General features: G+C 44.2%; 1 protein-coding gene across 3 annotated transcripts in view; it reads left to right on the top strand.

Moving 5' to 3' along the window:
- LOC139054767 (rifampicin phosphotransferase-like) overlaps nt 1–23,924 on the top strand; it is a 247,928-nt gene that overhangs the window by 26,726 nt on the left and 197,278 nt on the right. For all 3 annotated transcript variants that reach the window (XM_070532366.1, XM_070532364.1, XM_070532365.1), the window contains exons 8-20: nt 972–1,024; nt 2,779–2,894; nt 7,125–7,272; nt 7,507–7,562; nt 7,827–7,957; nt 11,346–11,452; nt 12,173–12,211; nt 14,158–14,273; nt 14,353–14,423; nt 14,508–14,572; nt 16,751–16,898; nt 21,941–22,058; nt 22,686–22,786. In XM_070532366.1, coding sequence (XP_070388467.1) covers nt 972–1,024; nt 2,779–2,894; nt 7,125–7,272; nt 7,507–7,562; nt 7,827–7,957; nt 11,346–11,452; nt 12,173–12,211; nt 14,158–14,273; nt 14,353–14,423; nt 14,508–14,572; nt 16,751–16,898; nt 21,941–22,058; nt 22,686–22,786 — 1,269 coding nt within the window. The remainder of the gene's footprint in view (nt 1–971; nt 1,025–2,778; nt 2,895–7,124; nt 7,273–7,506; nt 7,563–7,826; nt 7,958–11,345; nt 11,453–12,172; nt 12,212–14,157; nt 14,274–14,352; nt 14,424–14,507; nt 14,573–16,750; nt 16,899–21,940; nt 22,059–22,685; nt 22,787–23,924) is intronic.

The following is a 23,924-nucleotide window of genomic DNA, read 5'->3' as shown; positions in this document are numbered from 1 at the left end:
CTGCGAGTCGTCAGTGAAGGTTATTGAATTGTTGCTTACATCGAAAAGATTTTAAAATAAAACCTACATGTTCCTTAAAAAGTGTTTTTTTTTTACTCTACCTCGTTTCAACCACACCTAAGGAGATTGTTCAGTGAAGATTACGTGTACTAACGTGTACCGATTACGTGTACCTTGGCCAAACCTGGCCCTTGCGCCATAAAACACCACACATCATCATCAAGGCAGGGGCAATTATTTTTCAGAAAAAAAAATTCATGTTTGTGCCCCAAACAACCGGTGCAATTTGGAGTGAGAAAAATTGACGTAGGTCAAGCACGCGTAGCTTTATGCCTGGCATAGAAATGAAAAAACTACGAAAATCACCTGCAAAAGATAGTACATGATCTTACCGATGTTTCAGAGACCACTCACTTCCAGTGCCTTTCTAACCTCTCGGCGAGGGAATACGTACTTTGATGTCAGAAATTTAACAAAACCTCCCATGATACAATGGGCATCAGGCCAGCACAGATGGACAGCGAACCCATAAGTGCCCACTTTCTACTGCGCGAAAGAAGACCTCTAGGCTCAAAAATATCAGACGCTGTCGCCACGTTTGCAAATACACAAAAAGATGTATGAATCGCGTCTCTGCACACACATTACGAAGATCCCACTAAATACTGCGCAGACCATTGCAAAGAATGTGACTCTATGAACAACGTGTCTATTTCAAACGTGTCCGCCAGCCTAGCGGAGCAATCGTGTTTTTTAGAAGAGCGACTAATGCTTTTTAGTTCTTCTCTTTTGCTACTACGGCAAATATCTGCCCTCTTACTCTGATTCAATAACTTCTCACATAATCTGAATCGTACGCTTATTATTCGTTGTCATTAGAGAATGTCCGTAGAGAGTGTTGACCAATAGGCTAGACGATCGTATGCCACCTTGTGGCTTCTTTTTTTTTACGCCTTTTTGGTTTCTTTCAGAATGGAGACATGTACCATTTGGTTCGCACAAACAACTACGGAGGAAAAAATGGGTGAGCGAATGTTTGCAACTACGGGGACGGCTGCTGTCGCATATCACCGTTTTGTTTTCTCGAGGTGCAAATACAATGGCGTTATGATACAAATGGCGAATACGGTTACTCTGTGTCCAGAGCAAATTCCACAACCAGAACAAATTCGTATTTAGTCCTTTTCAGTTCTCGGATGGCTACGAGAACTCAAGACACAAATGTGAAGTTGCTGTTGCGAAAAACCCAGTTTATTGAGAATTTGCACGTACACTGATATAGGTGGCAGTGATACTAGCCCAAACTGTGAGTACTGTTAGTTGCCGGAAACACTTGATCATATAGTTTGCGTTTGTCCCGCGTGCGCGCAAGCACGACAGAACTGGTCTCTTCCATTGCAAAGATTCATAACAGGCCGCTATCAGGCGAGTTTCTTTTAGGTCCTTGGCCTAATGCAAACAGTGAAGCGCTGATAACTAGTGCACTATAGCTTTTCCCCAAGCCACTGGGCTGGACTCTAGGCTTTAGAGATGCTAGAACTCTGTGAATTTGTATATACGCATATCTTCCTTACATCATCATCATTATTCATCAGCCCTTTTCCTTCGCGTCCCTTTTCACCAGTGTAGAGTAGCAGGCCAGAGTAAGCTATAGCTCAAGCCGACCTCTCTGCCTTTCTGTAAATACAGTTCTCTCTCTCTCTCTCTCTACACGTACACTGTGTACAATGCACACGTTCTCCTGTGTAGGAAGGTCCGCAGGCGAACCACAGGCTCGTCTAAAAAAGAAAAGAAAAAAGAACTCTGCGTGCAGTTTCAATATACTCTCTAAGACAGAGAAGAAAATTGACTTTAGAGAGCGGAATCCCTAATCAGTACATGTTTTCTCAGCGGAGTACCTCCCCTCAGCATCCTACGCTTACATATACCTTACTTGCTAAGAAAAACAGAAACTCCCGCTTCACCATTGCAAAATACAACAACAATGATAGATAGCTTCATACGGTACACGGTAAATCTGCATTGATGTCGCGCAATTACTTTCCTTCATCGTTTCACCTCGACCTACTGTGCATCACATTAGCATATTGTGCCATCTTGTTTCCGTCCGCACCCTGTGACGCCCTCTCATGCACAGACCTGACGCTCTTGGTGGCTGCGGCGTAGTGGTAATCGCAGTAACGTTGCAGACGCGGTAAGCCTATCGACGTGGTCGGCAATTGCAATGCTTAGCGTCTTTTTCTTTACCCTGAATGTGCGTAACAATGAGTTGATCAATCAGCTTCCCTCAGAACAGTGACTGGGATGTATACCTGCAATCACCACTGCATGTGCAGCGAAATTTCTTTGCAATCGGCATACAAGTCCATCTGCCTTGTTCGGCACCACGAGCCTTGTGTGGCACCACTCTTCAGAATGTGTTTGTACGAGAAGTATGCGTGGCGATACGCGGTGCTAGGATATGTCAAAAGCTTCTGTATTTTTGGTCTATCCGCAAGAATGTTTTCTGAATGTTACGGTTGAAGATTTGGAGCATGAACGCGTGTAACCTTCCGCTATTGTCGTGGCCCCTCCTGCGTAACGCACTGTTTTGTAAAGGAACATGTATGATTCTCTGTCGCTTGGTGTCTTAACACGGACCACCAGTGTCGCGATGGTTGCTTTAGGGCAGTCATTTTGGCAGTGACTACAACCCATGGCAGGACCGCGAATGCAGCAGTAAGGCTTCTGTACTCGACACCACTGCATGAAAAATAAAGCCATTCACTTTTTTTTCAGCGTTTACTACGGATCAATCTACGCCCCTGCAAGTGAGATGCGATCTATCGACTACGCTGCGGTAGAAACTAAGCAAGAATTGCGTGCTGAGCATGGCAAGCTGCATTTACGAAGCGGTGAGTATAAATAATGGTTTTCAAATGTGGAACTCCCTCGAGAAGCGTGTGAGTGCGAGTTTGGTAGTCGATGAGGGCGTACTCCGATGTTCTGACGAAGAAGCTAAATACTGCGCTTCAGGAGTGCGTTACGTTCATAAAGATCATGAATACTCTTGAATATATTCTGTTCAAGCGAAACCTGATCACGCATGGCAAGGAGAGCGCATTGTCAGTTGGGGATCACGACTACCAATGCACATTCAGCACGCATTGCCGCAATTCATATTGCGGCAATAGAATGCTCGTAAAGCGCTCCACCCAACAAGGAATGATTGAAAATGATTGTGAATATTCATGCCACAGCTTCATATTGACAGGAAGAGGCCTACTGAAGGGAGCCATATAGCTCTAAACTGCTTAATTGTAGGCTTGAAGAGCATTAGATGTGAAAAAATGAGATATGTAGATGAGTGCAGCGGGAAACGCAATGAAATTACCCGGAGGAGATTCTGGTTTGCTACCTTGCACTGTAGGAAAAGTAAGCTGCAATGGAAGATGTAAAGAATAGCAAGACAAAGAAAACATTAAACACAGTTAGCTGGGAACGTCCGTGAGGACTATACGTTGTCTAATAGGCCACTCGAGCGCAAGAACTTCAAGAGTGCCCTGACCGAGTTGTCGTGAGATGACTGTAAAGGCCGATGTTCCAGGACTGTCTGCTTCGAAAGCGGACGGTGGCCTAGATGGGTCAGCGCGGTCGCGAATGACTGTCTTTGTGCGCTGTATGGGAGACAACGGCAAAGAGAATGTTCAATAGTTTCCTCACTGCCGCAGTGGTCACACGCAGCACTATCTTCCCTCTGATACGGAAAGCAAACTATTTTGTTAAAGCGACGCCAAGGCACAGTCGGTGCAGTACTGCTGTCGCGGGCCAGCATAGTCCAGGTGGAAGACGAAGTCGACAACAGGGGTCCAGTCGATGCAGACGTGTGTGCTGGTGGCTATGTGTGTACCACAGCGATTGTGTGGCACCATTTGCGAGCACTCAAAATTTCGTTGCTGCACCTGTTCTTGATAGCGGGAGTGGTTACAGCACGCTGTCTTCATGAGCAGGTCGAGCTGCTTCATCGGCATGTTCTTTTCCCATTACGCTACAGTGGCTAGGAAGCCTGTGAAATGTGACGCCGTGTCCTCTCTCGACGAGGTGATGAAGGAGCTATCGTATTTCTAGAATTAGTTGGACGTAGTGTCCCCGGCGTCAGCCGGAGTGCAAGCAACGTAGAGCTGCTTTGGAGCCTCAGAAAACACCAATTTTTTAGGTGTTTCTTTGCGAAGTATGCGAAGTGCGCTAGGAAGAGCAGCAAGTTCCGCGGCTCTCGGTGTCGTCTGGCGAGATGTCTGTAACTTTAGCAGCAGTGGGTTTTGTTCTGAAAGTCACAACCGAAAGAAAGACCGTATATTATGCACTAAGGAGATGTCACCTGCAATAGCGTGTCCCGTGGACTCAATAATAAGCTACACGTTTGTTTGGGCCCAGCGTCCATGCCCATGTCGCCAATTAACTTCAAGTATAGTATTAATATGCTTTGCGGAGAATCAGATGAGGCGAGATGAAAGAATCCCCAATATTGCAAAAATTAGGAAAATAAAGACTTGGGCTGGGCTTAAAATGCTTACGGCACCTGAGATCACTAAATGGAAAATTATGAAAAGATATGAAATTTAGTGTAGAAAAAGAAGAACAGAGACATGCCATCAGGAGAAATATTTCTATATCTTTATTCTTCAAGAGACGTCTGGCATATTATAAAGAATGAAGGCCGCAGTGCGTTAAAAAACGAGCACCTAGAGGTAGCTTGCCTGCAATGAGCCTCTTGGACAGTATTCAGGCTACTGGGACTTTATAGTCAACACCGATGAGCGTTTTTCAATATCAACAGGGGCGCTCTAACGTAAAACTATTCCAAACTATTCCAATTCTGTAATCAGCCCTCCGCGATTGGTCAAAAGCTTTTTTGAACCGCCCCCACTTCACATGTCTGTCATCAGCCCTCCGCGATAGGTCAAAAGCTTTCTTGAACCCACTTCACATGTCTGTTACGCGACACCACGAAAACCGTGATATCTCCCCATCTGATATGACGCGAGCACTGAATAAGCATAACTTGAACGAACAAAAGAATAGTAGTTATTTCTGATTCGACGCCCTTTCGCTATTATCCCTCAGTTATTGGTCAAATGTTTTCGGGCTGCACCTACTTCAGCTGCCTCTCATGCGACGTCACATAACCGCAAAAACTTACCGCGTCAAAGTGGCGTGTGCGCGTTAAAGGTGCGTTAATATGCCGAACAAACCTGAAATTTCTTCTGAACAGCCGCCGGCTGGCCCGTTCCAAAAGGAATAAAAGATGGCTGCCGCTGATCGCTCAGGCACTGGCTACTCGAACGTGCCGGAGAGCATGGGTATATTTGCTAAAATAAAACTTCTTGCGTGGCCGTGTAACGTTTTCGAGCACTTTTGGCACGTTTGCGACATCGTTGTGCCAACTGCTCTTTTCTGAGGATCCGTTTTAGCGTCACTCTCAAGCTTGCGTTGCAAGCCGCCGCGATTTTCTACCAGCCACCGCAAGGTAAGTTAGGGAAAATGGACCAATATCGCAGACTCCGGCACCACCTTCTTCGTTCGCTTATCGATTTTCAGTGCATTGGCTTGGCCCCATCGAATCCCTCTCCACTTAAGCGTGCCCTCGCTTCTTGTCAGAGAACTAGATAAGACAAGCCGCTAAGTGTAGGCAATGTTATTCGTTTCCCAAGCAAGCAAAAGTGACTTCCTATGAACTAGGGGAGCGCTTCATTGGTCTGTTCACACAACGCTTCGTTGACCACCCCATGCTTGGGTAAGCGCTTACGCAAATTTGACGCCAAGAGATTGGAATAAAAACATATTGGCATAGTTTTACATTACAGGGCCCACATTTAATTAAAAAAAAACATGTTTTCGCTTGACAAAGGAACACGCTTTCGAACGATGCTAGCGGGATTTCAGTCCAGCGACAGAGCTCACGCTTTTGTGGCACGCTACCGCTTCTCGCCTGCGAAGGAGCCATGACGTCAAAAAAAAAAAAAACTTGCCGCTTTGGACGTAACTGAGGCTACGATGCGCTACCGGGGGCAAATATGTTTTGCAAACGATTCCAACATGTTTTTCTTACAATCTAATGACGTCAAATTCGCGTAACCACCGACGCAAGGATCGGGAAGTCACCCGCAGGGTTGTCTGAACAGACCAATCAAACGCTCTCCTCGTTCATAGGAGGGCACTTTTGTTAGCTTGAAAAACGAATAACATCGACTACACTGAGCGGCTCGTCTTATCTAATTGTCTGACTAGAAGCGAGAAGCATGCTCAAATGGAGACGGATTCGATGGGGCCGAGCCACTTCACTTAAGATCGATAACCGAATCAAGAGGGTGGTGCCGGCGTCTGCGATTGGTCCGCTTTCCCTTGCTTAGCCTGCGTTGGCTCGTCGAAAATCGCGGTGGCATGCAATGGAAGCTTAAGAATGACGTTGAAAGGGACCCTCAGTAAAGAATTACTGGCAGAACGAGGTCGTAAACGTGCCGAATGTGCTCGAGAACGTTACACGGCTGCGCAAGAAGTTTTATTTTACGAAATTAAGCCCATACTCTCCGGCAGGTGCAAGTCGCCAGTGACTGAGCGATTGGCGGCAGCCATCTCTTGTTTTCGGAACGGGACAGGCTGGCGCTATTGAGAAGAAAATTCAGTTTTGTTGGGTACAATTATGCATCTTGAACGAGTACACATTACTTTGACGCGGTGAGCTTTAGCGGTTTCATGACATGCCGTGGCAGGCTGGTGATGTGGGTGCAATGCGAAAACTTTGGCCAATAGCCGAGGGCTAATGGCGAAAAGGGATCGAATCAGAAATAACTATTTTTTGTTTGTTTGATCAAATCATGCATAGTCAGTGTGTACACGCCGTATCAGATGGGGAGCTATCATGGTTTTCGTGACGTCGCGTGACAGGCAGGTGAAGTGTGGGTTGCTCAAAAAAGTTATTGACCAATCGTGGAGGGCTGATTGCAGAATTGGAATAGAAAAGTTTGGAACAGTTTTACGTTTTGGCGTCCCAGCTATACTGAACGTCACAATTCACATACGTGAACTGATTGAGACTCATTTACTGTTCCATAGACGACGTTCTTGAGCTTACAATCTTTATGCAGGTGCGTATACTCTACTTGCTTCCGTAAGGAGCGTGGCACCTGACTTGGTCTTCCAGAGCGAAGGCAGTGCTTGTAGTGTCATCGTCACGGCGGTTGACCTCAAATGTGAGCAATATCCGGCATGTGGCTTCAGCGTTTCCGCTAAAAGGTAAGTAAATACGCGTAATCTTGGTGCGCATGTTTAATGTACTAATTTAACGTTCGAGGAAAGATCGTCCGGAGAAGTCCCACGGGGTCGAAGGTACACATACTCAACACAAAACAAAAACGAATCAAATTTAGCTTGTTTTAGTTTGGTGTAGCGAGCGTTTCTCTAACTTTGAGAAGCCACATCAATCTCGACTGTTGCCGTTGAAATCGAGCATTACCATCTTTCGTCTAGGCCTCAACGAAGAACTTGCGGCATTCCAGGTTACTTGAAGCACAAGATTATTGAAGGTAAGCGCTCGGTAAGAATCAAATATTCCAGTGCAGAACTCATTTATGACGTTGCGAATTGTGCTTCCGAGGGCGTACATTTTTTTGAAGAAACCCGCTTCCCTCGTCAATAATGACGTCCGAATCGAAACACAATTCTAGAGTTTCCAGTGCCAGGGGAACTGGAACCGCTGATATGGTGGCCGTCACCGTTTTTACCCGCGCCAACGTGTTCACAGACGCAACAATTAATTTTCTTTCACGTTCTTTTCCGGTGGTGTGCAGAATGCCAGAGGCCTGGGGAGTCTCCGCTTGTGTCAGATATTCACAACCAATGCAGCAAGACGCCGGACTTGACGGGAGGCAAGGGATCATCGCTAGCGGTGCTGGACTCCATTGCTAGAGAAGTGAAGTCGGTGAGCACAGTGCTACTATTGAAATCTTCAACATGCGTTTACTAGAACTGCGACATTTGTGAGGTTTTATGCAAATACCTTACGTAACCAAATTTGCTGGTATAGGATTGGGCTTGCTGCCACATGGCAGTGGTAATTGAAGGCGACGTTAACGGGAGAGCATGAATAGCTCGTAGTCTTGCAGTGGACGTAAATTATGACGACTATGATCGTATTAGAATCATTCTTAGAAGCAAACGCGCAGGTGCAGCCTACGGTTGGTGGCTCGGTTCGAGTTAAAATATTGGGTTAAGTGATTCGCTATCAAAGCACAAATAGTGGCCCCTTGTATTCTCACACAACATTGACGGTTGAACAACGACATCACGATCACATTAAAATTACCAGGAAAGATTGGCGTCGGTATGACGAAGAAGGACTTGTGACGACGACCACATGGTGACAATGGGATGACGTTACTGAGGTGAGGACAATGATACAACGACCGCGTGACGAACACGGCATGACGGCGACGATGGCGGGATGAAGACGTCGTGACCATAGTCGGATGGCAATTCTGGAATGACGAAGACACAACGACCGCAGCATCACGATCCCGAAAACCTACCTGGTGACCTAACCTATTCGAAAACTTGGACTACTGGGTCGAAGTAGAAGGTCTGATAAGGGCAGCATTTACGAGGGTCAAATCACGAAGAGCTGGAATGACGACGATTGAACGACCACAAAGGCATCACTATTGATGTGTGAACGAATGCATGAAGACTGTGTGACCACGCTGGTGTTAGGACAAAGGCATGGTGAGTGTTTGATGACAAACCAAGAATGACGGTGATGCAGCGAACATGAAAGCATCACGGCCACAAACCCATACCTAGTGATCTATGATATTGGATAGTTTGGGTAGGAGTAGGTAGGGATACAAGGCGTGACGGTGACGGCATAACGAAAGTAAGATATCACGAAGCTAGAATGACGACAATGGAATGACCACAAAGCAGAAAGATCGAGTGCGCATACCTATTGTCCCAAGCAGGTAGACAACTTGGGCCACAGGGTTTGCACAAGAGGTTTGGTAGATAGATAGGCTTAAACTGGCTGAAGATGGAAAAGAATGCTATTCGCATTAAAATATTCTCGATTACGTCGATGCTCAGTGTGAACAGCGTCTGTACTTAGCGGTAGACGCAGCTTATTAATGTACGTTTTCCTTCTGTAGGAGCCCTGCAATTTGGCAAATAAGCTGCGTCACTTTGTTTCTTCTCTTGTCGGCAAAACTTGCGAAGCACGGCCATAGAAGCGTTAAGAAAACTTATTTTGCTTGAGACATTTATTGGACAGGTTTTTCGACGCATTCACTTACACACAAGGCGATTAGTCACCGAAAGAAACTGCATTGCGTTCGCATTTTCGACATGCGTCTATCCGATGCGACCCTCTTTGGTCGCTCAGCGGCTATGATGTTGCGCTGCTAAGCACGAGGTCGCGGGATCAAATCCTGACCACGACTGCCCCATTTCGATAGGATTGAAATGGGAAAGCACTCATGTACTTAGATTTAGGTGCACATTAGAAAACCCTGAGTGGTCCAAATTATTTCAGAGTCCCCAACAACAGTGTCCCTCATATTCAGATCATGGTTTTGGAACGTAAAACCCCATAATTTTTTTACGTGGTGTGTGCGGCCCCCACTGTCAGCTTGCTGTAATGGATGGATGGATGGATGGATACAACTTTCTTGTATGTCCGGCAAAGATTAACGCGACCCGCGCTCAGGTCTCCCACGGGAGAACGTCAAGGCCCTGCCTCAACGCCGCCTCATGGGCTTGCTGTACTGCCCACGTCTGGATTCCGAGGTCTGAGCTGCGCAGAGCGCCGGCCCACCTCGATGACAGGGTCTCCGGAGTAACTGTCATCCCTCCTATAACTACATTGCACTCCCACAGGATGTGTTTGAGTGTTGCTAGTGCTTCCTGGCACAATTTGCACTTGTCGTCGTGATGCTTATCCGGGAAGATACGTTTCAGACGGAATGGATTAGGGAAGGTGTTCGTCTGGAGTTGTCACCAGTCGACGGCCTGCCTCCTGTTCAATTTGGGACTCGGCGGTAGGTATATCCTTCTGGCTTTCAAATATGCACTGGTTGCTGTAAACAAATAAAAGAAAGCCACGCCTACGCCCCGCGAAGCTCCTTGCAATCCAAGCTCGGCAGCAAAACAAAAGCAGCGTTAAGCTTTCCCTTACCGACTCGAACGCTTTACGCGTGACCACTATATGGTTGTTAAGCACGTGCGCGTAAGGAGGAGCCAAAACTCACATTATATAGAGAGTCATCATACGAACGCCCTGAATTAGGGGGGATATTGCACTGAAGGGGCATATCTTTGCGCGCTCTTCTAAGTTTAGTGATGTAAGAATCAAAATATTAGTTCATCAAGCAGCCTCCAGACAATGATCCAGAGAAGCCAGATTGCCCACAATCATAGGTGCCCATGAGAGTAATCACATTCATTCTATAAACTTCGTCGTAAGTCTAAAGAGATGCAGGATATGCGAGCTCTACACACATTTCACAAAAGAGGTTTTCTTCTTTAGCGAACCCTGCGAAGCAGAAGTCTGATATTACGACAGAACCCTTTGTAGGCATGTACCTGTCGTAGAATCTGCGCCGATACCGAAGGCAGCGATGTCTGACAGAACTTCTCAAAGCACTAGAGCAACTTGGAAAGAATGGGGTGAGGGGGTGAGGAATGAGGCACGTGACGCACACACCAGATATTTACAATAGTGACATGGTGGGAGAGAAGGATCCGTGCGATCGTGGCCCTATTGCTGAGCATAGAGCTGCGGCGCTGGAAGAGACGAGGTTAGATCCCACCATTGGTGACGCATTTATTTACGGCATTATACTTCAGGAAATCGCAACGGAGATACCGGGTATAGAAACGTCATTTCGACAAATGACAGTGTGCAAGGTGCTTCGAGGCGCTCGCTTGCGCACCTGTTGATGCATGCATGCATGCTCCTGTGGCGTTTCATGCTTCTGTGTCTGTACCGTTATTTCCTGTTCCTTGCATCTTTTTTTCATTCGTTATTCAGGGCCTTCTTTTTATTGTGTTTCATTTTTCGGTTACTTCATTTCCATTAATGGTATTTTCAATCTTCACGTTGTGAAATTGCCGGCCCGTTGAGCAGCGAATTTTCCCATCGTTCACAGCTAATAATAAGAACGATAATGTATAGTGATACGACGATGTCGAGGCGCAAACTGTTTATAACACGATAACATATTTTCTTTTCTGGTGCCTCTGTGGTTTGGTTTCAAAAGCCTTCTGCAGCATATTTGCATGCGAGGAACGTCGTCTCAACTGTGTTCTTATCTGGTTAGTTTGCAGTTCCTCGCGGATTTGTCGTCACAACCGAGTCCTACAAGGTCTTTTCTTCGAGTGAACACTTTCAGCAGTTGATGCGGACAATGGAGACCGCAATGACCAGGTGAGTTCGTGTTCTGCCTCCTTTAATTTACTGAGGGAAGCCTTTGAAGAAAGGTAAAGAAAATAAGAACGACGAACACTTTTGGAACAGAACAAATGTTGAAGATCTTAACGTTGCCGTAACGACACAAAGTCGGCGTCGTCATGTGAATGAATTGCGACCATAGCTTCCCCGACATATACCTCACGAATTGTGAGTGCTTTCACTTTCACGATTCATTTTACAAAGAAAGCACAGCCTCCATTAGTTAACGAGCGCAAGCAATCTGAATGTCACAAGAAGTGAGTGACCGGCTAGTTTGATTCATGATCACACAAAGGAGGGCTGGAATACGCTGTGCCGTCTTCCAGCGCTGGTTTTTTGGGAGCTTTGAAAGTATTGCGCTAAAAACAAATATTGATTCGACAACGCTATAGTTTAAATGGCACCTATTTAAATACTCGCGCATCCAGTAACAGTGACTATACCCGTACTTCTGAAAATCACGATGATTCACTAGTCACTTTCTCAGAGTCGCTGCCAGGGGAAGTATGGCCAAACATTTCTGTTCATGGATAGTTTTCGTGACATGATCCTTATGTTCTTGTTCACACATTGATAATGAAGCATTACTGGTTTAATAGAATGAACGTGAGAGATGGTTAAAAATATTTAAGTACTTCTACGCGAGTGTAGTTGAAGGTTTGGTGGCTGCTTCTGAACTTTTTATATCTTTTACAGGGACGACTGGCAGACAGCGCTGAAAGGAATCTGCTCCAGGTATGTACAGCGTATCGACAAGAGTATATTGGGAATTGGTAGCACTTAAGTACCCGTATGAAATCTTTTCGAAAAGACAAATGCAAGCCACATCACAATGATAATAGAGGAATTAACTAAAGTGGCAACAAAATTAAAGAATAATGGCGTATAACCTGTCTTGGTACTGCCCTTGGACAACCCACTTGAACATTGGGATAAACAACCAATTTTGTTGTGCGTCTAAATGTTTTGCATTTATAACATACCTTAACCCATAACGTAAACTTAGCGTACAGGGAATTCCGGAATTTTGCGCTCATGGTTTTGCCGGACGCCATGATAGAAATTGTGCCAGGTAGTCCAGACTATTATCAAATTCCTAATATTTTGTAGACATAGCGCGGTATCATGTGCATGAATGAACAAGAAAGGGGAATAATAAATTGATAGAAAAGCCTGCACGTCTTGCACGATGACCAAAGCTGGGAGCTTGGCGACGCGCAGAACTCATATTCCCATACACGGAACTGTTTGCTTACTTAAGAGGAAGCTTTAGCTCGGGCCCAACTCTGACGCGGCCTATTCAAATACATGTAAAACGCAGAAACGTTTTCATGAGATAACCCTATTTTAATGAAATTTGTTGCATTTGAAAGAGAAAGTTAAATTCTAGTGACTGTTGGAAGCCTAATTTCTATTTAGGGCTTGAATTTTCTTAAAACGATTTTCAAATATTTGACCGTTTGAAAAAAATAGAAGCACAATTTTTAAAAATTGATAGCTCTGTATCAAAAACAGATATCGCGGTTCTGTGAACGGCATCCATTAGATCATTGAAAGCGGACAAATTCGATATGTCATTTTACATCTTACGTGAATTTGTTACGTTGTTTACAAGGGTTCTGCAAAAGCTGCATTTCCATGTTACTAAAGTTTTTGAGATTCATGTATATATCAATTTTGTCCGCTTTGGATGTACTATTAGATGCATTTCACAGAATTGTATTATCGCTTTTCCTTAAGGAGTTACGAAGTTGTAAACTTGACAGCTTTGTTTTTGAAAATTTCGGATTTTCGCCAGTTTTTAATAAACGATTGACGCCCTAACTCAAAAATTCAAAACCGACAGTCATTAGAATTGAGTTTTTTTTTAAATGCAACAAACCTCGTCAAAATTGGTGCAGTGGTTGCCGAGAAAAACGAATTCTATTTTTACATGTATTTAGATAGGAGCACCCGAGCTAAAGCTTCCTCTTAAGGCGACGAGCAAGAGCCATGCACCGATTGTATCATTTGGCAAATGTTTAACGTGCTTTAAATAGAGGTTTTATTCGTAATATCTGTAGTCACCACCTTATTTACTTACGGGTAACATCTTCTCGGTTGCGTTTCGAATAATTGGGTGCATTTTCCGAAACCAAAAAGGTGCTCATTCCCTAAGAGAGCCAGTCTTCTGACATAGCAGTCAGGTGCAAGGTTCTGCGCCTTCGTTGCTTGCTTTCAATTTTCCATCCCCGTACGGATGATCTGCCATACGCCTGCAGTTTGGAGGGTTCAGTTTGGATATGTCGCAGAGCTTCGTTGAACGCTCATTTTCCACAATTCTAGCGTATTTATTGGCTGGTTTAGTTGTTGAGCGAAGTTTTGTTAAGTTTGGTTGTCGCTCTTGTTTTTCGCCATATAATTACTGTTAATATATAATTAGTTGTGGAACACCTTGCTTCAAGATTTTATCGCTATTGGTTTTGTCGTGTTATTCATTCTTACCAGTTTCAGAACAGGCCTAAGTGTCCGAAGCAGTGGTATGGTTTCAAGCAAGGCATGGTAATAGCACAGGCATCTATCAGTAGCGGATGTTCTAGCCTTTGCTGATACAAACGCCAAATGCCTTTCAGTGATGCAATCATGTTTTAAGCTTTACTGCGGCGACGTTTGCGTTTAAGTTTTACATTCATTGCTTGCAGCATGGTAGGTGCTCTCGAGAGACTAAATATGCCTGCGGATGTTCAAGAAGCAATTTCTCAGCACTTGTCCAAGTTTGATAAAGACACATTGTTTGCTGTGAGATCGTCAGCTTTAGGTGAGCCATTGAATTTCCTATTAAGTGAAGACATTTTTATAGTGTGCAACCAATGACATGTCGGTTTGCGTGTGTGTAGGTGAAGATTCTGAAGACATGTCAGCCGCTGGCCAAATGACCACGTTGCTTGGGGTTCGGGGTCAAGACAACGTAAGCGAATTCACGTGTTTTGCCCACCCGTCATTCTGGTTATCGGTTGCGTAAGGTACATCGAATATGTCTTCTTTATTTAAGGTCATCAGCGCTGTGGTGAAATGCTGGGCATCGCAGTTCAGCTTCACAAACGTGAACTATAAAAGGTAAGTTTGCACTCAGCGGCCGTGGAAACGACAATACGCGTGATTTTTCTTTGCCCGTTATTTCGGTAACATCAAGCAGTTTATTCCCGATTAGTTTCCCCTAGCAGATCAGGAACCTTGGTGCAATAATCAGCCATTACCTCGCACGTGAATCCGGCGCCTAGCCTCCACTTCACATATTCAAGCAGCTGCGAAGTGCCCGACTTGATGCGTAGCACACTGCGAATACCTCTGCCCCGACAGGCAGACAATGGCGGCTAAGCAATGCACCTGGAACATGAAAGCCAATTGAGCGGTGGTAGTTCTGGGGTATCCGCACCTGCGAGGCAATACGAATCCGTCTAATAGACGAATTGATAGAAGCGTCCATATAATAGCTATAGATAATGCTACGAATGCTTACCTAAAGTATACAGAGATCGTTGGGCTTAAATTCCGATTCGTAACGATTCGCGATGACGATAATTAGGTAGGTAATGAGAATCACAAATAATTCCAGCCTTTCAGCTTACAACGCTTCGTTTTTTTCGCCGGAGTTCTTATTATATCGAGAGTGGAACTCTAAGCTTAACCGAAAGGAATATACTGCGAGTACAGTAATAGTGAAAGGAAGTTCCTCAGATATCAACAAAAATAGGTGGAATACAGTATTAGGCAAGTCGCACTTGTGATACTGAAATAAGGAACTGAGATGTCGTTGCTTCTTAAGGCGGGCTGCATTTGCAACTGCCCTATCCGAAACCGGCTCACTTTGCAAATGTGCTCAGAGCTTTCTTCTTGAAAGTCATGTTATTATAAGGGAACAGAATAGTAGTAGAACAAAACAACAGTACATATCAAGGTGCAGTTTACTAATCTCGCTATATTTGATTTGATTGATCTGTAACTTTTTTTACTCAGAAAATAGAAAAAAGGAGAAGAAAAGCCACGAATGCAAAGACAGATGTTCCGTTTTTAAGAGCGTGTGCTTTTAGGGAATTTTCTAACGTTTTCTTTTAACATGTAGGAAGTGAAGCTTCATGAAAAGTCAATATTTGAGTCGGATATTTAGGAAGACTCCCAATAACATATTGGAAGTTCAGAAGGAAAAGACGTGCGTTCTTCAATCGAAACTAGACATCAGGCCACGCGAACAGCATCAACTTTGCTATACCTGAGAAACACTGAAGATTAGGAGGTGCGAGGTGAATGGGTGCCTGTGTCTGCTTAGAAGCCTTCCCTATGAGATGAATTTTAGTGTGAAAATTTGTAGTAGTATTTCTATATTGTTGTACATTGCAGTAGTGTTACTAAATTGTAAATTGTAGTATTTCTGTGCGATACCACAGAAAAGCGCACAGATTTTGCCACGAACATCCCCATAAGGATTAGCTTATTTTTCCTCCGCAATACTTCATACCGGATCCTGATGGTAAACGAAGGCTGTAGTACCACTTTATGTATCTAATAAGGTTGAATTTAAATATGCACAGCCATATACGTGCATGCTGAAGTTAAAAAGACGAGAAGCAAAATTGTTTCGATGCCTATTTATGGCTGTGGTTCATGTGCACTAGCGTTGTGATGTTAGTCGAACAAAAGGAGGCTTACTGACACATATATACTCACTTTTTTGAAGAAACGAAGCAAGCAGGGACCAAATTGGTGTTTTTAATACTATACGCGCCCTTCTTGTGGCATTGCTTTACGCCACTTTTCGCCGACAAACAGGCATGTATTTAGAAGAACGAGTTCTGGGTATTCAAAAACCGGGCATCAGTGCCACTCCTAACGTCTGAAATAAGGAAAGAAGTTCTGTAAGCCGACGTTCCATACATAATTCATTTTCCGTTAAAGTCTATCAAGGCAATGACGCTTTCGTAATACCAAAATAAGCCGCACGCGAACAGCAACAACCAGCCCTCCTGGAAGGCTGTGGTGCTGTCGGTGAACTGATGCATACTCGCATGCTCACGCAGAAGACTATGAAGAAGGCAGCACTAATAGATCCGAAGGAATAAGAAGTGATTCAGGATAGAAATCAAATATATATGTGCTTGGCTGGGAACGCCATAGTATGCATGGTTTTCTCGATGTTCTTCCTATATCTAGCTCCCAGTAGAATAGGGATGAACTTTGAGTGTGGTGAAAAATGAGGCTGATGAAACTAAAAATAGCTCTGCACTTGAATTTACGCAGACAATATGGGCAAGCTTTGGACGTGCCGATGGCAGTAGTAGTACAAGAGCTCGTGAATGCTGACACGGCCGGGGTGATGTTCACCTGCGACCCACTCACGGGAAACCCAGGGTACATCACAGTGACTGCAAATTACGGCATTGGGGAGGTAAGTTGCGAAGCGTACGAGCTTTCGTACGTGCGAGTGACAGATATATAACGGGGATACATTGTTGAAAGTCGCATTACTCGGTCTTTAAATGCTTTCACTTGTGACTTGAGGTTTGCAGCGCACCGTATGATTAAGAGATTCACAGTGCGGTGCATAAGTAAAGTCAAGCTGAATCAGCTGCTGCGCACAGCTCTCGCTTCTTTCTTCCATATGTTATTAGGCATGCTTATTGCCTTGTAGACTGCACATCACGAAACTCCACGTATTACCTTTAGTTGTCAAAGGTACTTGGCGAAATTTATCCAGAAATGCAAAGAAGGACGGAAGATTGTTAAGTGTGCGTAGAAGCCTTTAGTCTGCTTTTGACATTTTTTAAAATGTGTAAGCATTGTTCGGCGACTACCCCAGCCTGTCCCGCGAAAAGTGTAATGCCTTGTATGTAGGCAAAATGCGTGATTTGAGAAGTTGAGACCTTTAATCGTTATAAAAATTGAAATGTATAGGTTTCGAAGCTTTATGGGCTTTGAGGAACAATCGAAACGAAATAAAAAGCTAAAATGCATGAACACGACACGCTGAGGCTCATTCAAGCACTAGTGATAAGCCGAGTCACGTACGGCCTGCCCTACCACTTCCTTAGTCGCGAGGAGGAAAAGCAGGTCGACATCATAATAAGATCAGCATACGAAGCGGCCCTCGGACTACCCCAGAGAACGTCTACAGGTCGCCTGCTAGCCTTAGGAGTGCATAACACATTTCAAGAACTAAAGCAAGCCACACTAATCTCCCAGAGGGAACGCTTGAGCTACACTCACGCAGGACGGGCCCTACTGACAAGGACACGTATTTTCCCACACCCACAATTTATCAGCGAACACATATTACCACTACCAACCTCAACACAAGCTCGAATAACAGTGGCCCCCATACCCCAAAACATGCACCCCGAATACAATAAAGCAAGGCGAAAAGCACGCGAACAACATATTAGAACAATGTATGAAAATAATCCCACCCACAATACAATAAAGACGGACGCAGCCGCGTATTCGAACGTAAACTCGAATGTCAGTGATGCCCAAAAGAACATACGGAGGTACGCAGTGGCAATCGTCGATACGAAAGCACAGCAACAATTTGCGGCACCCGTTAAGGCAGGTACTCCGGCGGCTGCCGAAACTTTCGCCGTGGCAATAGCCCTCGCTCAAGCGGAACGCACGGAAAAGAGCGTCTCCATAATAACAGACTCTCAAGAAGCATGTCGCCTTTTCCTCAGGGGCTACGAGACCAAAACATGCCATTCAATAATGCCGACGAAATTCGCCCATCATCACCGGATCCTATGGTGTCCAGGTCATACAGGCCTTGAGGGGAACGAACTGGCCGATTAGCTAGCCCGAGGTATTATTAACTGGGCCGACTCGACTGGGACGGTCCCAGGTAGCCACTTTAATGACCCCAAGCTTACGAATGCCCGGGAGATTCTCGCTCATCAGCGTGCAACCAGAAAAAAATACCCTCTCCCTCACCCACAACTCAGTGGAGAGCAAGCCGATAGCTGGCGCAAAATTCAGACAGGGGTATTCCCCCATCTTAAATTGCAGAATGACATGTTCCCCACTCGCTACAGGCCCGACTGCCCGTGGTGAGTAGGCATACCAACACTCCAACACATTACTTGAGGTTGTGAATCACACCCGTTTTATAAAAAAAATACCACACAATGGAGCAATGGGAGGCATAGCTAACCAACTCAGATCTGGTGGACAACAGTCCTTCATGAGACAGGTCAAGCGGGCGGCCGAGGCCAGCGGGGCCTTGGACTAAAGGGTCCCCGACCACTGCACGCAAATCGTTTAGGTCAATAAAAGCTTCTCTCTCTCTCTTACGTGTGGGAATGCGAAAACATCATAGGTCCCTTTGGTGGGATGCTTTTTCTGCGCGTTCCTTGTCCGCGGAAGCTCTCACCTTCAAGTAAATTCCGCCTCGGTAAGGTCAAATCAAAACGCGTTCAGCGTCTGAACGGGCTCGCTTGCCCGCGAGGAAGTTCGTAACTCGAAGGTCTATCGGCGCCGTTCTGGCCATTTATGGTTCCATCTTTCTGTCACGCCGACTACGCCGACAGATTTTCCCATAATGTAGCATACATTGCTTTTGAAATAATATATGTACAAACCATGACTCCTATGCATGCTGACAAAATATCGCTTCGAAGGCTCTCGCGCCCACAAGTAGGTGGTGGTACGCGTACGGATATGTGTGTATTCACAGAAATGCACCTGTTTAATACAATGTGGCGGTACGGGTATTTTGGGACATGAAAGGAAAGGAGCAGGAAATTAGTACCTAGTAATTAAGTACGTAGCGAAAGAATGCTACCCATTAAAATGTATATGTTCACATTTTAACAGGGATACCTGAGGAAGTCGAGTACGTGAAAAAAAATACTCATGAAGGAAGTCATAGGGCATACGATCTAAATTATTTGCCCATTAGTCACATTTGGCTGTGACAGAAAACGGGCGAAAAAAAATTAGGCGCATGGCTTTCTTTTACAGCGAAGCTGTTAAGGGCTAGTTCCCGAGGGTCGTGTCCGTGTGTAGACACAAAGTCCCGAAGATAGTTCAATGCCGGTCCGACCCGCGGCGGAAATGAAGCAGGTCTTAGGAGGAAGCTTTACCTCGGGTGCTCGTATCTAAGTATGTAAAAGGAGAATTCGTTTTTCTCGGCGACCCTTGCGCCAAATTTGACGAGCTTTGTTGAATTTTAAAGAAAGATTTAAGATCTAGTGATTATTGGTTTCAAAGTCTTTATTTAGGTCATAAACTTTTTCTTAAGAAAGGGCCAAAATAGAAAATTTTCAGAAAACTATCAAGTTTACAACTTTGTAACTCAGCAATCGAAAATGATACCACTATTCTGTTAATTGAATCTGACTGTACATCTAAAGCGGACAACATTGATATGTCACACATGAATTTCCAAAAATTTAGTAATACTGAAATACAGCTTTTGCAGAGCCCTTGGAAACAATGCAACGCATTCACGTAAGATATAAAATGACAAGTCGAATTTGCCCGCTTTCAATGATCTTATGGATGCCGTTTACAAAACCCTGATATCTTTTGTCGATGCAGAGCTATTCATTTGTAAACTTCGTTCTTGAATGTTTTTGAAACTTACGAAATTTAGAAAATTCCTATAACGAACTTCAGGTTCTGAATCGAAAGTGTGCTTGCAACAGTAATTAGAATTTAACTTTTTCTCTCAAATGAACAAATTTCTATAAAATCGGTGCAAGGGTTATTTCAAAAAGGCGTTTTTGTGTTCTGCATGTTTTTGAATAGGCCACGTTGTAGTTGGGCCTGAGATAAGACAAAGCTTTAGCTCAGGCTCAACTCCAACGTGGCCTAGTGAAATACATGTAAAACGCAAAAGTGTTTTTTGGAAATAACCCTTGGACTGATCATAATGAAATGTTGCATTTTAGGCAGAAAGCTTAATTATAGTGACTGTTGGAAGCGGAATTCCAATTGAGGGCCTGGATTTAAAAAAAAACAATTTTGAAAAATTCGGAAGTTCGAAAAAAGGAATAGTCCATGAAGTTTACAAATTAATACCTCCGCATTAAAAACAGCTATCGCAATTATATAAACGGCATCAATTAGCACATTCAAAGCGAACAAAATTGATATGTCAATTTATATGCCAGGTGAAATTGTTACGCTATTTACGAGGGTTCTTCAAAAGCTGTATTGCCATAATACTAACTTTTTTGAGGCTCATGTGTAATAAAGAAATTTTCTCCGCTTTAGATGTACTATTATATGCGATGCCCATAATTATGGTATCAATTTTTATTGCTGAGAGATAGAGTTATAAACTTGGTAGTGTCGTTCTCTGAGAATTTACGATTTTTGCCAATCATTAATAGAAAATGTACGACATAAATAAAATATTCAAAAGAAACAGTCACTAGATAAAACAATTTTCTTTTAAACAGAACAAACTTCGTCAAATTTGGTGCAGTGGTTGCAACGAAAAACTGATTCTCCTTTTACATGTACCTAGATAGGAGCACCCGAGCTAAGCTTCCTCTTTAGACGAAGCTTTAGCTGGGGCCCAACTCTGACGCGGCTCGTTCAAATACATGTCGCAAACACCTTTATCTGAGATAACTTCTGGACCGATTTTAATGAAATTTGTTTTATTTGAGAGCGAAAGTTAAATTCTAGTGACTGTTGGAAGCGGAATCTAGCTTTAGGGCCTGAATATTGTTAACATGATTTTCAAGATTAGAATGTTTTAAAAATATGGAAGCACGAAGTTTACAAATTAATATCACTGCATCAAAAACAGATATCGCGCTTATGTAAACGGCAGCTATAAGATCGTTCAAAGCGAACAAATTCGTTATGTCACTTTAAATGTTACATCAATACGTTATTTTGTGTACAAGGGCTATGCAAAAGCTGTATTTCCATATTACGAAATTTTTAAAGATTCACGTAGTAACAGATCGATTTTGTCCACATTAGATGTACTATTACATGCCAATTCACAGAATTGTGATATCATATTTCATTGCTGAGTTACAGAGTTGTAAACTTGAGAGTTTTGTTTTGCGAAAGTTTGCGAGTTTTTGAATTTTTTAGTAAAAATTGTCAACCCTAATAAAAAAACCAAAAGCAACAGTCTCTAGATTTTAAGCTTTTCTTTTAAATGCAACAAAGTTCGTCAAGTTTGGCGCAGTGGTTGCCGAAAAAAAAAGAATTAGCCTTTTAAATGTATTTACATACGAGCACCCTAGCTGAAACTTCCTCTTAAGCACTCCCCATGCATTGACCCGATCCCGGAGATAGTGCAACATAAGGCCGACCCAGGCGGAGGTGCACTTCGCCATTAAGGGGCCCACCTACACAGCTTCGCTCGTCATCCTTCTTCGCAGAGTGAAAGGGCGCTGAGTTCGTTATCGTTCATCTTTCATTCCTACAAGTGCATTTTCCTACCTTCTCTCTCTTGAACTACCAAATGCACAGTCAGTGGTCTCAGCCTCTGCGGAGCCGGATACTTTCGTTCTGAAGAAGCGAAGATCGCAGCGCCCTACCGTCGAGTCAAGTCAAATTGGGCACAAGTCCGTCTACACAACGACGTCAGGTAAGTGTCTAGACCTTTTTTCCATCTTTCGCGAAGAGAACTCATATACATATATAATTTTAGTAAGACTACAGAAGGCGTACCTCTTATTTCAGACGAAAATCCTTGAACAAGAACAACAAGAGTTCCTTTGTTGCGCTAAACTATTGCGAAACAAGTGCGATCAATGCGTACACTGAAACGTGTAATAAATTGTTCACTCACTATGCTAATTTCCAAAGTTCCCAAGCGCGAGGAAAGTTTTGCGCTGCACAGCGTAATTTCTGTAGTATCGGAGAAACGATCGAACGCAGAGAGTTTACCATACAGCGTCGCCAGGCACCGTTTGTCTTCGAAACCTGTGGAAAAGGGTGTCAGTACTAACGATTACAAATATCGTGGAATTTCGTATCTGTCACATCGTTTGGCGACCAAACAAAGGTGCATTCTCTTTCAAAGTGCCATAATTTGTTGCTTTGTGCAATGCCGCTAGACCACGCGACCCTCTGGCCTGTGGCGGTGCTTTGTGCTCTAATAAGAATCGGCTGTTGGGAAAGAAGCCATGGTGTCCACATTAACCGACCATAAGAGATAGTTTGAATATTGTTAGGAGCATTGTGCGACATGCGATTCTTTATTTGCTTTCAGGAAGCGATGGTGTGGCTACGGTTTCTGTGAGCGATGAAAAAGCCCAGCGTGCCTGCATCTCGGAAGAAGACGTTAAGATTTTGGCTTCTATTGGCGCACAGGTAAAGACAACCTTTCTGAGATTAGACGCTCTAAATAGTCGCTTGATGGCTTCATCAGGGATCGGTAACTAGGCAATACGAAACGTTTTGCCCAGTCGTTCTGTGTCGTTCTTCCAAACTATGCAGGTTGTCGCGCTAAGCTTCAATCATGAATGTGTAGACCGAATTGCACAGTTTACTTTTCTCCAGGCAGTAAAACGCGGGCGTTGACCGTGGTCGGCGCAGGGTAGAGACGCCGAATTTTTAAAGGTCACCGCATGAATTTTGAAACAAGAAGTGCGAAAAAATAAGATGTAATGACAGAAAGAAACAGAGACAACGCTGAGTGCTGCTTGCCACAAGAACACCCACTCGCAGAGTAAACAATCCTTAAAAAGTTCATGCAGTGTCCATCTAGCATTATTTTCATTGTGGAAACGCAAAGGATAAGTGACCTTCTCTATATCTTTGGCGGTTTCATATGCCGGAATCACTCTCAGATTATGTCTTATCATTTTGTTCGTTAGTATGTATTAAGTTACACGCATGACACACAGTTACTTGTAGTACCCTTGGGCTACCGGATACGAAGGAAACCGACGGCGTTTTAACTACTTTTTATAATCTTCAATTAAAAAAAAAAACTGTGATTCAGTGCTCTCGGACATATTCTTGGGACAAAGAGCGGGGCTAGTTGAAATTTCTGCATTTGATGCATCTTCCGCGCTCAAAGGGAAACAGGAAAACCGAGAGAAGAAGCGGCAACATGATGGGACGACGCTGGTCTCGAAAGCACTTCCCTGCCCGAAAGATACACTCGCACGTCGCGCGGCAACAGGCGGCAGAATTGAATCACTTGCAAGCGCGTGAAGCCCCTCGTCATGAATGTGTGGCCGACGTGTCTTCACACAGATAATCACTGTCCTTTATTGATAGTGTGATGGACACAGTGCTAACACACCTATCAGAGCCTTTCTTCATGCCACCTACCGTGGCGAATTTGTGGATATGGGGTGGCGCTGCTAAGCATTGGAAATCCCGCCGCACTTTGAATGGGGCTAAGTGTACAAATGCCCGTGCGCAGGCATTGGGCGCACGTTAGAGAACCCCAGGTGGTGAAAGCAAGGGCGATGGCCCGTCTACAGCGTGCCTCTTAATC

Source organism: Dermacentor albipictus, chromosome 1 (genome assembly GCF_038994185.2).
Source record: "Dermacentor albipictus isolate Rhodes 1998 colony chromosome 1, USDA_Dalb.pri_finalv2, whole genome shotgun sequence".
In the NCBI taxonomy this organism is placed as follows: Eukaryota; Metazoa; Arthropoda; class Arachnida; order Ixodida; family Ixodidae; genus Dermacentor; species Dermacentor albipictus.
Note: the sequence above shows the minus strand (reverse complement) of the source record. Positions and strands in the feature narration are given on the sequence as shown.